General features: G+C 49.6%; 5 protein-coding genes across 5 annotated transcripts; 4 read left to right on the top strand and 1 right to left on the bottom strand.

The window, feature by feature from the left end:
* Positions 1–775: 775 nt before the first annotated feature.
* On the top strand, positions 776–2,167 carry RhiXN_06628 (G-protein alpha subunit; the record flags this gene model as incomplete). Its single annotated transcript, XM_043326444.1, has 7 exons — positions 776–821; positions 877–971; positions 1,035–1,141; positions 1,201–1,413; positions 1,462–1,792; positions 1,849–2,053; positions 2,103–2,167. 7 exons carry the CDS (start codon positions 776–778, stop codon positions 2,165–2,167), a joined length of 1,062 nt encoding a protein of 353 aa, XP_043181876.1.
* Positions 2,168–3,385: 1,218 nt separating this feature from the next.
* On the bottom strand, positions 3,386–5,928 carry RhiXN_06627 (mitochondrial chaperone BCS1; the record flags this gene model as incomplete). The annotated part of the gene is made up of 12 exons (XM_043326443.1): positions 3,386–3,640; positions 3,696–3,802; positions 3,861–4,240; positions 4,291–4,409; positions 4,589–4,716; positions 4,781–4,922; positions 4,972–5,007; positions 5,059–5,257; positions 5,320–5,480; positions 5,542–5,558; positions 5,607–5,654; positions 5,775–5,928. The coding sequence occupies 12 exons, from the start codon at positions 5,926–5,928 to the stop codon at positions 3,386–3,388; spliced, it is 1,746 nt and encodes a 581-aa protein (XP_043181875.1).
* A 2,336-nt stretch (positions 5,929–8,264) lies between these two features.
* Positions 8,265–10,677, top strand: RhiXN_06626 (glycoside hydrolase family 16 protein; the record flags this gene model as incomplete). Its single annotated transcript, XM_043326442.1, has 13 exons — positions 8,265–8,302; positions 8,349–8,421; positions 8,478–8,504; positions 8,567–8,815; positions 8,921–9,275; positions 9,329–9,450; positions 9,505–9,794; positions 9,847–9,864; positions 9,916–10,015; positions 10,066–10,254; positions 10,308–10,471; positions 10,523–10,548; positions 10,598–10,677. 13 exons carry the CDS (start codon positions 8,265–8,267, stop codon positions 10,675–10,677), a joined length of 1,731 nt encoding a protein of 576 aa, XP_043181874.1.
* Positions 10,678–10,987: 310 nt separating this feature from the next.
* On the top strand, positions 10,988–12,281 carry RhiXN_06625 (LysM domain protein; the record flags this gene model as incomplete). The annotated part of the gene is made up of 4 exons (XM_043326441.1): positions 10,988–11,199; positions 11,241–11,445; positions 11,497–11,534; positions 11,588–12,281. 4 exons carry the CDS (start codon positions 10,988–10,990, stop codon positions 12,279–12,281), a joined length of 1,149 nt encoding a protein of 382 aa, XP_043181873.1.
* Positions 12,282–13,065: 784 nt separating this feature from the next.
* On the top strand, positions 13,066–15,224 carry RhiXN_06624 (uncharacterized protein; the record flags this gene model as incomplete). Its single annotated transcript, XM_043326440.1, has 5 exons — positions 13,066–13,695; positions 14,465–14,607; positions 14,662–14,804; positions 14,855–14,974; positions 15,103–15,224. The coding sequence occupies 5 exons, from the start codon at positions 13,066–13,068 to the stop codon at positions 15,222–15,224; spliced, it is 1,158 nt and encodes a 385-aa protein (XP_043181872.1).
* Positions 15,225–15,600: the final 376 nt, after the last annotated feature.

Below are 15,600 nucleotides of genomic sequence, written 5' to 3'. Positions count from 1 at the left end.
GGTACCTAGGTATCGTATAGCACTATAGTAAATATACATTTGGTTAGCTGAGGTACAGTTGAGTCGCATCGTGGTCGTCTCCGGCTTGAACCACGGCTAACCCGGTTTGGATGCGCATCAGTGGTTGGAGAAGGGCGGTAACCGCGAAAAACCGGGAGGAATTCACCCGGCGGCACCCCTGCCGAAGGGCAACTTGATACCTGAGTCTAAGGATAAATCATGACCCTTTCGAGGTTTCCAACGGAAACCAGGCGGAGTTATGCCAGGCAGACCGAACTTAGAAACCTGAAAGAGATTGGGAGGTTGATTTCAAGACAACAAAGCACAGGTAAAATCGGGCGATTCGTGAGTAGGTAGACTTGTACGAATAGGGCCTACAAAGAGCCGGAGTAGATGGCATAGCTATAGACTTTACTAGAGCTAGTTGGCGAACAAAGCGATGCGGAGAGGGGGGAAAAAATAGGCCGGAGCCGGAGTGTGACCGCTGTTTCGTGACATTTGCAATAGGGTTCTCCCGAGCTGAAATTGTGGTCACAGCTCCGCTGAGAGGACCCGCGCTCGCACCTCTTCAATCCTCGACTCTGACACCGAGCTTGTCCTTCCTTCCCCCACCTCTCTCCCGCCTGATCCTGTTCTCCTTGCACTAACCTTCGGTCACTGCCGATATTAATTTCTTCGTACTTGTAGCCTAGCCCCCGCGAGACACCGTCGCCCCTCCTCTTCCTACCTCAATTTTCCATTTTTCCATCCAAGAGTCTACACCGCTCTAGCGACAATGGGCTGCACACAATCTACTGGCATGGACGACGAGGGCAAAGCCCGTGAGTAGTGTTTGGACGTGGGTTGTCATCGCAGGCTGAGTACCCCTGTGTTCAGGCAACGACGAGATCGAGTCCCAACTCAAAAAGGACCGTATGAACGCCAAGAATGAGATTAAGATGCTGCTACTTGGTGCTGGAGAGTCTGGCAAGGTGAGTTGGAGATCTTATCCAGACACGCGGCAGGGGCTGATGTTCGACGTTTGACCATTTCAGTCAACGGTGCTCAAGCAAATGAAGCTTATTCACCATGGCGGATACAACAACCAGGAGAGAGAGTCATACAAAGAGATCATCTTCTCCAACACGCTCCAGTCCATGCGGTATGTTGCTTCATCTATCACCTGTGGCTGGATTACTAAGACCACTTGGGCCTCCAAAGTGCGATTCTGGAGGCCATGCCGGCGCTTGACTTGCAACTACAGCCTCAAAATGACGCCCGTCGGGGCATTGTCATGGCGCTTCCAGGACAAATGGAAACCGACTCGCTTCCGCCTGACGTAGCTGACTCCCTCTTGAATCTCTGGCAAGATCCCGGCGTTCGCGAGGCTGTCAGGCGAAGCCGTGAGTTCCAACTAAACGATTCGGCCACATAGTAAGTCCTATTGTCTACCCGTCAAGATTCGGTCTGACGTGCAATTAGTTACTTCAACTCCCTGGAGCGTATGTCGTCGGCAGCGTACTTGCCCACGGATCAAGATATACTACGATCTCGTGTCAAAACGACTGGTATCACGGAGACAACGTTCCGTGTTGGGGAGCTCACGTACAAACTCTTTGATGTGGGCGGTCAGCGAAGTGAACGTAAAAAGTGGATTCACTGTTTCGAGAATGTTACCGCGCTCGTCTTCCTGGTCTCGCTGAGCGAGTACGACCAGATGCTGTACGAAGACGAGAGTGTCAATCGTATGCAAGAAGCGTTGACGTTGTTCGACTCGATTTGCAATTCAAGGTGGTTCGTCAAGACCTCTATCGTCAGTCGTGCCTCTCATAACTGTCTAAGCTTATTCACTAACTGTCGCGGCAACAGATTCTCTTTTTGAACAAGATTGACTTGTTCGCAGAGAAGTTACCCCATTCGCCAATGGCTGACTACTTCCCTGACTACACTGGTGGGGACAATTATGCGGCTTGCGACTATTTGTTGCATCGGTTTGTCTCTCTGAATCAGAGCGCCGCCTCGAAACAGATCTACGCCCACTATACTTGTGCGACAGACACTCAACAAATCAAATGTGAGTACAACCGGCGGCAATATTATTATAGACGCTAACTTGGTTACAGTTGTGTTGAGCGCTATCCAGGATATTCTGCTGCAAATACATCTACGTGAATGTGGTCTCCTCTAAGCGACATGGTTTCTTGCTGCGTTCTCCTTGGTCATAACTATTCGGCACCTTATACGTTTTCATCTATACGTTTAGTACTTTTTATCGGTCTCAGTGTCTCAGCTTCCTTTCTTGTCCATGGTTGATAATTTCTCTTTCTGCTTTCGGACTGCGGCTCGGAGTAACCGCTTCTGCATGCGTGACCGCTATCCAAGCTTCCCTTTTTTCCTATATCCTCACGACAAGCTCTTCTCCTTTTCCTTTTTTCTTGACTCTTCCAACTTTCGTGCCCAGGAAACCTGCCGGGCTCACTACGTTGTGGTTTCGGACGTGTGGCTCGGTTGGCAACCGGTGGCACGCACACGAATGCCACTCGTTTTCTTCTCCCTTCAGTGTCTTTGTCGTAGGATAAAAACTCACTCGTTTTGTCATTATATCATGTACGAACAGAAGTTGGTCCTTTTGCTCACTTTATTCGCATGAAAGCAAGAAAGGTGGTACAGACCGGGACGTGCTCTTGAGCACTGTTTCGGGGAGAAGAGTCCCTTGGTGCCAAAGCGCCAAAATAAAGTTGTCACATATGTCGGATTGGATTTGAATGTGGACTGCCTTACGTGGCGTTGGCGTGCGTGGGAGTCAAAACATCAAAAAATAAACAAATATCTTGTATGCGCATAGTTATTGCCCGGGCGGGACCGGTCAATTACTTGTGAGCTACGACCGTCATTTCCAGTCCAAAGGACCAACTGATGTCACTTCTGGAGAATAGCCGCGAGGCATGAGGGTTTAATACATCACAAAATATAGCTGGATCGGCTCAGCACAGGAGTGAGGCAAAGGAGTGGCAAGGGGCAATCGATTGTTCGAGGTCCAGAAAACGAGCGTCAGTGATGAGTAAAAAAAAAATACAAACCACTTTAACTTTTTTGTAGGGAGATGATCTCACTGATTAGTCTTCTTGCAAAGAAGGGGGGTTTAGGGAGTACAGCACGTGTTGGTCCATAACAACATAACGGAGGTAAGATACACAAAAAGGTCAAGTTGGCTGATTGAAGATATAAGAATGCAGATGGTCGAGTTGCCGAGTCACAAAGCGATAGAGCAGAACAAAAAGAGTCACAGGGGGGTTGTTTGCGTAGATGAGTCGTAAGTGTGTGGTCGTAGATTGGGAGGATGGTTGCAAGACATAACAGACACAATTCGGGGGAGAAAGGAGATGAGGAAAAAAACGGAAAAGGCTTATGCGAGTTTGGTCGGCTCGGGCTCGTCCTTCTTGGGCTCTTCACCCGCTTTGTCTTTGGACTCCTTTTCGAGACGCTCCTTTTCTTCCTTGGCCTTGCGCTCGCGCTCCCGGTCATCAGCCTCACGGTCCAGACGGGCTTGTTCGCGCTCCTCACGACGCTTACGCTCTCGCTCCTCTTCGCGGTCCCGACGTTCCTTCTCTTCGCGCTCACGGCGACGCTTCTCGCGATCCGCACGCTCCTTGGCCTCGCGCTGTCAATCGATTTTAGTACAAGTACATTTCTGCAAAGTAGTGCTTATCACTGACCTCTTCCTTCTCGCGCTGCAACCTTGCCTTGAGCTCGCGCTCAGAAATGACCCATGCAGCCGCCTCGTCAGCCGCAGCCTGCGGACGAGTCTTGTTCTTCAACAAGTCTAATATAACGCCTCATCAGCGCCCGCCGTCCAATCCGTCACTCCAATTACTACTCACAGCCCTGCAACGACGCAACCGAAAACTCTTCCTCGGGGATCGACGCCGCAAACTTCTTGGCGAGCTGCGCAAGCGTCGCCGCATCCAAACGCTTCGCAGGCGTAAGAGTGGGCGTAAGCGTTCCATCAGGGAGTCGCTCTTCCTTTTTGCGGCAGTTGCAGTCGAGTTCATGGTCCTCGACTGGGAGTCCAGCTGCGCGCTTTTCCTCCTCGAGGGATGGAGGAGGGCCAGGCGGGATGTTATCGGCCGATGCGGCAGGGAAAAAGTTGTTGAAGAGCTGTTCACATTGCCATTTGGTTGCGTTTTTGAACTCGATCCAGACGTCCATGCGGCCTGGACGAGACAGTGCTGGATCAAGGCGCTCCAAGTGATTTGTAGTTCTACGCACAATAAGCGCTTGATTCAACAGAAGACTTCCCAGGGTACTCACGCAAAGAGGATACGGCCCTCACTGGCGGCGACCCCATCAAGCGCATTGAGCAAGCCACTCAAACTGAGTGTATTCACATCCTCTTGCTTCTTCTCGTCCTTGTTGTTCTCGTCCTTGTCCTTGCCTCATCCTTTTTGTCGTTTGTTGGGGCACCGGTCGACTGGCCGTCTCGCGATGTGGACCTGGTAAACGCCGCATCAAGATCTTCAAGCAAGACGATGCATCGCTGGATTCACATGGTTGAACAAGGTTACGTCAGCATCTCGACACAAATAAACAAGTGTGGGGAAGCACTCACGGCGGGGACGCGACCCATGAGGGCGGTTAAGGTGGCGTCATTGATCCAGCTCGAGCTAAGCGAAACAACGTAGATGTCGAGAGCAAGCTCGCCGGCGATCGCATGAATCAAGGAAGACTTTCCGGAGCCTGATAGGGGTGTATATGTGTGGAGTCAGTGAGGCTCAGGGGTGGCTGAGTATACGGTACGGACCGGGAACACCGTGCAGGAGATAGCCTCGTCGGAAGGGAATGCCGCGGTCCGCGTACCACTTTTCAGACTTGAGGAAATCACGGGTATCTGAGAGAAGCATCTCTTTGACACCGGGAGCGAGGACGATCGAACTCATAGGACGCTGAAGAAAGATTAGATAGATATATTTGACAGGAGTAAATGACAATCACCTTTTGCCTAGAGTCGGTCCATCGCCACGAGCCGTGCTGCGAAGGCGATGAGCTTTGACGAGAGCGACGACGACGACGGCGACGCACCGAGTCTGCAAAGAAGATCTGTACACGGTGCTCTGCATCACGTTCGTACTCTTTCTTTGCTTCCAGAACCAATTGTTTGAGAATGTTATTTGACCTTGCCACGACAGAGATAGATAGCAACTCGTCGCCGTTGGACTGGCGTGAGCGACAGACGCGGAGCCAGTGGCCTTTGTAATAGATGGTGTGTGTGGTGTCAAGTCTATGAATAAGATTAGATTAAATTAAATTAAATGAATTCAAGTTTGGACAGGGGTTACGTACGTGGGCATAAAGACAACACGCATCTTTTGCTTTCCAGGGGCATCGTCATCGTCTGCGGCCTCGAGGTCCTCAAACTCGTCGCCGAAACCCGAGTTTATTGCGCCAGGAACATTCGTCCTTGTCGTGGTCTCGAACTCACGACTGCGGCCCCATGCCGGCTGCTTGCACAACCTGTATATCGGTCAGTATATGTTGGCCGAGTGCCAAGTGCCACTAGGTCACTTGCCAGTGCATCAGCCCTGGGATGTGTCAGCCGAGACAATGTAGCAACGGTATTGAGCACTCACAGTCGTAGGGATAGTCGTCCTCACTGAACCTGGCGGTGAGATAGAAACCTAGAATACACAGTCAGCGATGTTCTCAGGCCCTGAGTCGGGATCTACGGTGCACATCACTGGCCATAGCCACGAGAGCAATGCATACAGCCAAGCAATAAACGATGTGTGTATACTCACTGTTGACAAACGAATTCCATGCAGAGCTGGATACTCGACGTGCGGTCTCGACAGTGCCACCAAGGACAACAAGCTTCATGCCGTCGACAACGCCCCCGGATGAGCCTCCCACAAAGGGGGAGACTAGGCTGGAGACGGCACTGAACATCTCCATGGTTGTGTACTGCGGTTGAACGATGGGGCGGGAACGGAGCGCTATCCTTCTGTCCTTGGGGCTATATAAGTGGCTGCCCGTCACCAATAGACACGAGGCACTGCGACCCTGACCAACGGCTCCCGTTAGCGCTGACCCGTACTAAGTATGACTCCCAGCTTTGCACCGCTCCAGCACCCACCAATCGCGTTCTCTTCTTCGACTCCCCTCCCTACCACCACCATTACTGCGGCCACAATGACCGGTGCGAGCAACGTGTTTCTTCCCCGAGCCTAGTCATTCCTTTTACTTTTACTCTCAATCTCAATCTCACCCGTTGGCTATCGACTCTATGCGCACGGACCCCGCATCGTAAGACCCTGAAACCCTTCCAAGAACCCATAGCCATCCATTCGGCTGGATCCGATCGGGCCTCCGAAAGGTCGTCGCAAACTCTTGTCACCCACAGTACATGCGCCATCATACTCGTTGTCTTCGCCTCCTTTGCGCGCGTATCCTGTCCTATCTCCCCACTGTTCTCGAACTTGGGACCTCTGAAACCGGAACCTTGCAGCATGCTTTGGGCGCATTGCACTTGCTATCTCTGTCTCATATTATTTCTCTCCATACGGAAACTTCCCGCCCTTGGCCTCTGGACACCCCCCTTCTTTCTCATTTTGATTCCCCACCCCCTTGATATGCCCAATGCCTATGCATCCAGACCGACCAGCCACCATCCCCTCATGTCCTATAATCTCATATGACGTCCTTACCCCAAGCATTGGGATAGTCTTTTATAGCTATATTACCCCCTCCCCCAATATTTCTTCGCTTCTGTACTTGGACATTTCCGCTCTCCTTGCCATGGAGTGCGTCATGGCAGAATAAGGATCCCATGTATGTAGCATCATCGCCGTAATCGATACGCAAATTAATCCGAGGGCGAAGGGAGGGGCTGGCTACGGCGGCGCCTCCCTCGTTGCCACGAGAGGAAACAATACACTGATTGTCGGGATACAGTTTGGGAGATCAAGTCCACCGATGGTTCACCTCACCCACAACCAGGCCTCGAAACACACGCCCGGCTCACTGGGCCGATGTTGGAGCCGAAGACAATTCGCTCTTTGTTCACAGCGCAGATCAGTTCCATGCGTTTTCTGCTGTATATAGTCTGTAGCTACCCAGCCACACCTCGGGCGTAGAACATTCCTGCTACCTGCTAGTGGGGCATAAAGATTGGACCGCCACGTAATTATCGACTCCCTTCCGGTTCTGACAATCCTATTGATTCATAGTCTAAAGTCTTGCCTAAAGTAGGTTTTCCTGATTTGGATAATCGAAGCGCGCTGTACGTGAGAGGGTCGTATCTCTCTTTATGGGTTACCTACAGGGTTCGAGCTCAATGATACCCACGAAAAGGTTATTGCTTCTATTTAGGGTTACGACTAACATCGGTGCTTGACAATGGCCATAAATGTGAGAATGGTTAATAAGCCGGACTGTATAAAATTGTCCAAGGTTTTTTGTTAGATAATGTACTGAGCTGGGCCCCAGCGGTCAGTAGCCAGGATACAAACCACCCAGTGTAATCATAGAACCAGGTTTACGTTTATTGTGTTACGGAGAACATAATTTGGCAAAAGACTCTGATGCTTTGGACTCGTAAAGTTTATTTATATGAGTATATGAGGAAATAACGAAGAGCTGGATCGGCAGATTGGCCCAGATATCGGCATTGCACTCTTAGCCAACCACAGGCACCCTCACACTTGCAGTTGTTCACTCGCTGTTACGAACAGTTGAAATACATAAATATACCCTCCAACTTCGTTCGCTTCTGGGTTCGTTACCTCAACATAGAATGCTCAACCAAACAGCATCATCATGGATAGCGAACTTCAGGCACAGTATTGGCATTTTCTATTTTCGTGCACCGAGTAGCATCCAGCTCTTGCAGTCTACGCACCCCACTTATACAGCCTAATCGACCTCTCTGATCTTAATTACTCCATATAAAGCACACCCGGAAACGTCCTCATTACGACTCAAACAACTTGAGCGTTCCGTGAATCCTGAAACGAAAAGGGCATATGCCAAGACCCTAGGAATGTCCTTCTTGGCAGGTCTTTTAAATATAGTTAGAGCGGCGGTGCATAAGTACCGACGTCAAGCACGACAAATCCATCGAATTTCCTCTCCTCCACTGCCCTATTTTTCTCGTCGCTCTTTTGTTTCTTTTTTCCCTCTCGTCCTCGACCGCGCTACCACCCACACGCTCATTACTCGACTTGGTTTTTCTCTTTAATAATACGAAAATAGACTATTGTAGCTTTTTTGGCGTTTGAGTATCCCCCACTATGGCGGCCCCTTCAGGTCGATTCGCGAGCTCATCGCCGTACGCGCGGAACGTGTCTCCGCGGTGTCGACGACGGATTTGCTAGCCCACGAGAAGCCAATGCAGCGATGCTTTCGCCTTCATCACCTGGCGCGTTGTTACCGCCTAGTCTACGAAGAGTACATCCAATAGTTTTTTCAACTTTCTTATTCAAGCTGACATGTTTGCTCTCTAGGGCTCTGTATCAACACTAGGTGACAAGGTACGCTCATGATTTATATAAACCATCTATATATATAGAAACTAATAAGAGAGCGCAAATAGTACTCCTTGGCTCCGATCCACGACAATGGGGCTCCGGCATCTCGTTACAAGATCGCGAAGCAGACGACGACTTGCACAACCCAGACCCGCGACGGGACCACCGGATCGACCGAGGAGGATCCATCTTCACCGGCCGTGGTATCCTCAACTTGGGATGTTTGCTCATCCTCGAGTGGGGTTGCTCATGCTGTTCGCTGGGTACCCACTCTTGAGCTACCTCTTGACGAAGCCGACAGAGACGCTTGGCGGGTATAACCTGGGAGGAATCAACGCGACTGGACAGGTTAGTCTGAAACTGGACACCATCTTTCTGAAAAGAAAACAAACAATAACACACAACCTAACTTTTTACAGGTGCCTGAAATGATCCATGGGTTTATGGGGCTAATCGACAAGGATACACCCAAGGAGGCTTACACTCGTAAATCAATTGATGATGGGTCGGAATGGGATCTGGTGTTTAGCGACGAGTTTAACGTGGAAGGACGCTCGTTTTACCCGGGAGATGATCCATACTGGGAAGCTACCGACTTGCATTACTGGGGAACAAACAATCTCGAGTGGTATGATCCTAGCGCATTGACAACAGTCGGGGGAAACTTGAAGGTCTCTCTGAGCAAGTCGGAGCCAAAGTATCACGAGTTAGATTACATGGGTGGAATGATGTCTACTTGGAATAAGTTCTGTTTCACCGGAGGGTATTTCGAAGGTGTGTTCGGGGCCCTTTTCAGGAAAAAGGGATTGGCTCATTTATTTTTGTAGCCAATGTGTCTCTGCCTGGAAGTACTAAAGCCTATGGTCTTTGGCCTGCTATTTGGGCGATGGGTAATCTCGGACGAGCAGGATTTGGTGCCAGCCTTGACGGTACTTGGCCTTATACTTACGTTCGTATTTACGTCCCATTGCCTACTCCACTTTCTTAATTCATTCCCTTCCAGGACACATGCGATGTCGGTACACTTTCCAATCAGTCGTTCACCGATACCACACCTCCAGGCGCACATAGGAATGGTGACCCGGGCAAGAACGGTGAACTATCTTTCCTTCCCGGTCAACGCTTGAGCGCCTGCACGTGCAAAGGAGAGCCTCATCCCGGTCCCAAGCGCCCTGATGGAACCTTTGTCGGGCGTGCTGCACCGGAAATCGACATGTTTGAAGCACAAGTATCGGGTGATTATATTGGGCATGTATCTCAATCTGGTCAGTGGGCGCCCTTCAACTATCACTAGTGAGTGTAATTCTTTCCGACTTGGACTACGGATTCTGATAACCTTGTCCAGTGAGTGGTTCAATACTACGTAAGCTCACCGAGAAGTTTGGTTAGAATAAATCATTAATTAAGTTTTCAGGGAGAACATCAAGATTTACAATGAAACCACAACCAAGCTAAATGAGTATACTGGTGGTGCTTACCAGCAAAGTACTTCTGGTCTTGCCATCACGAACCAGGTAAGCGCCCCGTTGCGGGCTGTGAAGTTCGTGTATTGACCTGATAAAAGGAATGCTACACCGCTGGTGGAGGGTGCTTCTCGGTTTACGGTTTCGAGTACAAACCTGGCTATGACGGGTACATTACCTGGGTAAATGACGGCCAACCTTCCTGGACTGTTCGTGGGGCCGGAATGGGTCCTGATCCTCGAGTCGAACTGACCGGTGGGCGGCCTGTACCTGTGGAACCGATGTACATGGTACGTTTTCATTTCCTCTCTGGAGGCTCCAATGAGTTGACAGCCTTCGGCAGATCATCAACTTGGGTATCTCGCCTAACTTTGGCGCGATTGATTGGGCAAATTTGATTTTCCCCGCATATATGCTGGTCGACTGGGTTCGAGTGTATCAACCTAAGGATGCGCATAACATTGGATGTGACCCGCCAGATTTCCCTACCAGGGATTACATCAATACGTGAGTAGCTTCAAAGGTTCTCTTGACAGCTTCATTGACATATTGTTCCAGTTTCATCGAGGCTTACACCAATCCAAGTGAGCAAAAATTGCTTTCAGACCCTAAGGCTACTAACAATGTACATAGATCTCACAACTTGGGTGGACGACTATGGCCAGTCATCCCCAAGAACCGACTTATTGACAACTGCGACTAATCTCATCTGACGTCTGATCTCTTTCCTTGGCATCTATCTGGGACTACTCGTATACATCTGCATTCACATAGTTTTGGCGGACACTGAGCATCATGGTTTTTATATACATACAGTTCTTGTCAATAGTTGCATAGTCCTTTTTCTACTTTTTCTTAGCTTTATATCGTAGCAAGTCGAATGATATTCAATTTCCTTTGATGATCACGAGGATAGACGGATGTTGACATAATCAGGGCAAGCAAGGAGCGACTTAGCGCTGTCGCGGGGCAAGATTGAAGACAACGACCAATTGACTTGATGGTGCTGTCGCACTGCTTGCGATGCACGCCCGGATCAGCACTTCGCCTGGCCCGAGCACGTTTTCCAAATCGAACAATTACAAGCTCCCGTCGTCGCCTGTGCCCACCCGTGATGTGCTGGCACCCGACTCGTATGCAACAGCAATCGGAGGACGGGAGGCAAGGCGTCGCCTTGGTAGTACTGACGATGTTGGGCCAACGACTACCAAATCGGGGCTCAGAGCACGCTCGAGGTCCCATTCAATACATGAAACGGGAATGGGAGCGGAAATAGCCAAACACACCCACTCCAGGCCAACGGGAATGATCGGGGAGCAGATACGAGGCCTGTCTTGCGGAGAATGCTTTCGTCCAAAGATGGAAAGGCAAAGGGAGGAGTGTGGGGATTCTCCGATGGTTGGGTCGAAGAGGAAGATGAAGAGGAGGGGCAGAAGGAAACCCGCCCCACTGGAACATTCAGAGAAATGCTAGTCCATAAGGTAAGTAAAGGAGTTTCAGACCAGGGCTCACAGCCTCTGATATTTGCCCAGGTACAGCCCAAGGATTCACTCGCTGGTGTTGCGCTCAAGTACGGTGTCTCGATCGCTGATGTTCGCAAAGTGAATAAGCTCTGGACGGCAGATTCTATTCATCTTCGTCCATACTCTACATACCCCTCACAGCCAGCGTCAAACTTGACCTAATCGACCTAACCACCCCTGGCCAAGAGGGTGATCCGCCCCTTCCCTCTGACCAAGCTTCTTCAAACACCGATGACGCTTCCAAATCCAATGCTAGCGACTCTCCAGCTCCAGACTCCCACAGACCTACCATACAACATGTCCCTATATCACAGCTATCGTTTTTCCCGCCTCCTTCGATGTCTCCTCGCAAGTCGCGTACTATGCCGCGTAGTGTATCCTCACCATTTGCCTCCAATCCACCGCTGTTATTCACACCCGGGCTATCTTCGGCGTCGCTTATGAACTCGCCATTCTTTTCTACTTCATCTCCCCAGCTTTCATCATCACCAAATAAAGGCGTTGGCTCGCTTTCGTCACTACTTTCCGCCCTCCCTCTCCCTGACGCTGTTCAACGACTTTCTATCGATTCGATTGCCGGAGGAGCATTGACTCCTCGCACTAGTACGCCCGATCCATCCGAACAGTTTGTCGAACTGAACCCGATGGGTTCTCATTCGAGTCCTGGCGCGAAACCTAAGCGAACAATTAAGACCCAGCCGACCCAGGGCCCAGTGATGACCGTACCAAGGCGCTCTGTTGAAATTAAGGACGGGGGGCGCACCACGTTTGCGACGGTCGACGATGATTGGTAGCAAGGAGGATAGAGTGTTAGTGGATTTTGCAAGGCGCAGAATGGGGTGCCAAATGAAGGTCCGCGACTAGATATCATCAACTTATACCTCCCGTTCTGTCTTGTTTGTTGTTATATTTACAGGCCTTGCTTTCCGCATCAATATTCATAAGTGTATATGCATTTCTTCGAATCACATCTGGCGCTTTTTGGAATTTCCGTTCGTAGTGAAGCTGGATAACAGGTTTGGTCATGGGTTAAGCCGGTATGTACTGGTGAGTATTGGCTGGCTATCACTGATTTAGGATCTGTGAGCTTGGATGTTGCGCCCACATTGACAATAGAGGTCGCAAGTGTAGCCAGCCCGGACTCTATGACGACTTGGGAGCTGCCGTCTTTGACCGCTAAGTTGTTAATCGACGGTCAAAGTGACTAGAAACAACTATACTACTCGGCGAATAGGGGGAGGTAATGGTCAGGAGCTTGGACCTCAGGGCTTGCAACAATCAAACACAGTGTGATGAGTGATACTTATAAATATTGCGACTGCCAGTTCTCTCCTATTCCTCGTCCAGCCCATCACGCCCTACTCTGTTGAAAAGGTCAGTTGCGATATCTATGCGCCCATGGTTTCTGCCGTGTCTGATCGCTATGATACTTACAGGCAGGCGCGACGTCCACTTACTACGATACTTATATCTCTCACCTAGCTGTGGGAGGCAAGTCTCTGGTGTTCTGTTGGACTTGCTCGTCCTAGTTCATCGTCTTCGTTTTCATCTATCACCCCGACTACCTCATCCCTTGCTATGTCCTCCGATTCGAATTCAGCGGAGTCTATTGAGTGGGTTTCTCCTATAGCCGGCTTATTACATATGCCATCGATGCATCAGCTTGAGTCAAATGGCTACCCCAATCACGCGCTATACTATCTACACAAAAGGATGCTGGAAGTTATAATCTACCCGGAATCGTACTATAATCAGCCTTGGTGCCTTCAAGATTGGTCTGGTACTCCTGGTCCTTCCTCCCCCCTTGGGAATGATAAGGAGGGGGCTGCGGCGCCCGACGGCTTCTCGGAAGAGGTTGACATCCCTAAGGTTCCAGATGAAGCTAAACAAGCCAGTTCGATGGAAGAAGATGTAGTTCTGCACAACCTCTGCGTCACACTTGTTTCCACAGAATACGTGACACCCCCGACACCTCCTATGGGCGCAACGCCTTGCTATACACCTCCGGAATTTGAGGAACCCGCATTTACTACGCACGACGAGCACGCCTGCCGCATTGCTAGGATGGTTGTATCTAGTGGTGTGACAGAGTTGGATAACCGAGTGATCGAGAAAATGGAAGTGGAATTGGCGCGTGGAAATACATGGCCTTCAGGCAGATGTCCTTGTGACAAGAGTGAAAAGAAGCGCACTCTTTTGGAAGAGATGGTATGTCAGCTTCCGATGCTCCTAGAGATACCAAGCAGGCTCGCAGAAGGCGAAAACTTAATGAGGGCGCGACTGGAGAGATTGTTGTTGAAGTTTTCTAGGGTTCTGTTCTAACTTTGGCTGTTCGAAGCAGTATTCGCACTTGGCAAAGGTTGTAGCTATTACCGTGTTTTTGTGTGTCATATGATTTCGATGCTGTGCACTTTCTACCATGCCCTTTTCTTGGACCTGTTGTACTCGGATGTATTGCTAAACTCTTTTGAACGTCTATTCTTGTGGCCGATCAACTGCTACTTTCGGTACCTACGCTTTTGGATCTACCATGGTCCGAACGCGTGATTTGCTGGCCAAGCCTATATCACCTTGTGTATTGCTTTGATATAGTCCTGATCATTTATACATATGGAAAGGGTGAGATGGCGATGCACACTGCATATATGCTGTGCTTATTTATGACGAAATGTTAATCTACCGTTGAGTTCCCGATTGATGGGATCAAAAGTATGCCCACAGTGTTATAACTAAGTATTACGGATCGGAATCCGTACTTTACCCACAAATTCTTGGCAAAGTCTGCACAAAGAGATATAGGTTATAGGTATTCAGCGCTGGTTCAAAATACGCCACTCACTTTGCCTTAATCCTACCTTCATGTGCCTTCATTACGTGTTTTGGTCTTGATTGGGCCAACTCGGGGTTTAAACACGCATTTCAGACGATGTCGCCGGAGTTGTGCCTCAGGCTGTGCACCGTGAATGTATATATCTAGGCGGTAACAGGCACATTCTACCCACCGGTTGTTCACAGCAATGCGTTTGTTTTTCTTGCTTGCTACCTTTGGCCTCACATTGGGTGCACTCGGAGCGGCGAATGTGACCTGACATCTGGCAGGACATGTGGAACGGTTCCAACGTGAGATCGCGCCCCTCGGGTTCAGACTCTATAAGCTAACTACCGGCCAAACAGAGAAGAGTTTATTAGTCTGGCTGAGACCAACTTTGCGTCCAAGCTCGAGTCGGACCCAGAACCTCAGGCCAAGAACTCAGGAAATGGGACGTCCGGCTCTGTGACGCTTGATGTCTACTGGCATGTAATTGCTGCTGACAAGAGTAAGTGTTACTTTGTTAGCTTTTCAGAAGTCTAATCGGGTTTGTTCCAGCCAAAAAGAAAGGGTACGTTCCCAAATCTCAAGTCAGTCGAAATATCCATGCCATAAACAAACATTATGCGAAGTCCGGAATCTCCTTCAAACTTGTCTCGTTGGAATACACGATCAACAGTGAGAACCGCATGATTGTACCTCATAATATTATTGACGTATATATCGATAATAGGAAATGGTTCAATAACGTGGCAAACACAGGAAACAATACTGAGCAAAATGAAATGAAAAAACACTTCGCAAAGGGGGTCCAGCCGACATCAACGTCTACACAGTCGGATTTAATTCGGACGAGGGCGATGGGTCATTAGGTTATGCGACTTTCCCGTCCACATACACCTCCGACCCTCAGACGATGGCGTTGTGATTCTATTTTCGACGGTTCCGGTGGCTCACGATGGGCTACAATGAAGGGAAAACCCTCACTCACGAACTTGGACACTGGCTGGGGCTCTATCATACTTTCCAAGCGGATGCGAGGGATCCGGAGATTTCGTTAGTGATACTCCACCGGAATCAGTGCCCGGAACAGGGTGTGCATATGGAAGAGATACATGCCCTGGGGGAGGGAAGGACCGTGAGTTTGCTAGACCTTCTCTTTTCTGGAGTTGTATACTTACGAATCTTAGTATCCACAACTTTATGGATTATTCTCTTGATTCTTGCATGAACGAAGTAAGTGGTCTGGATCAGAATGTGTCGTACTGAATATTAAAAATTTGGTTTGTTCGAAGTTCACCCCT

The sequence above is a fragment of the Rhizoctonia solani genome, chromosome 7 (genome assembly GCF_016906535.1).
Source record: "Rhizoctonia solani chromosome 7, complete sequence".
Classification (NCBI taxonomy): Eukaryota; Fungi; Basidiomycota; class Agaricomycetes; order Cantharellales; family Ceratobasidiaceae; genus Rhizoctonia; species Rhizoctonia solani.
Note: the sequence above shows the minus strand (reverse complement) of the source record. Positions and strands in the feature narration are given on the sequence as shown.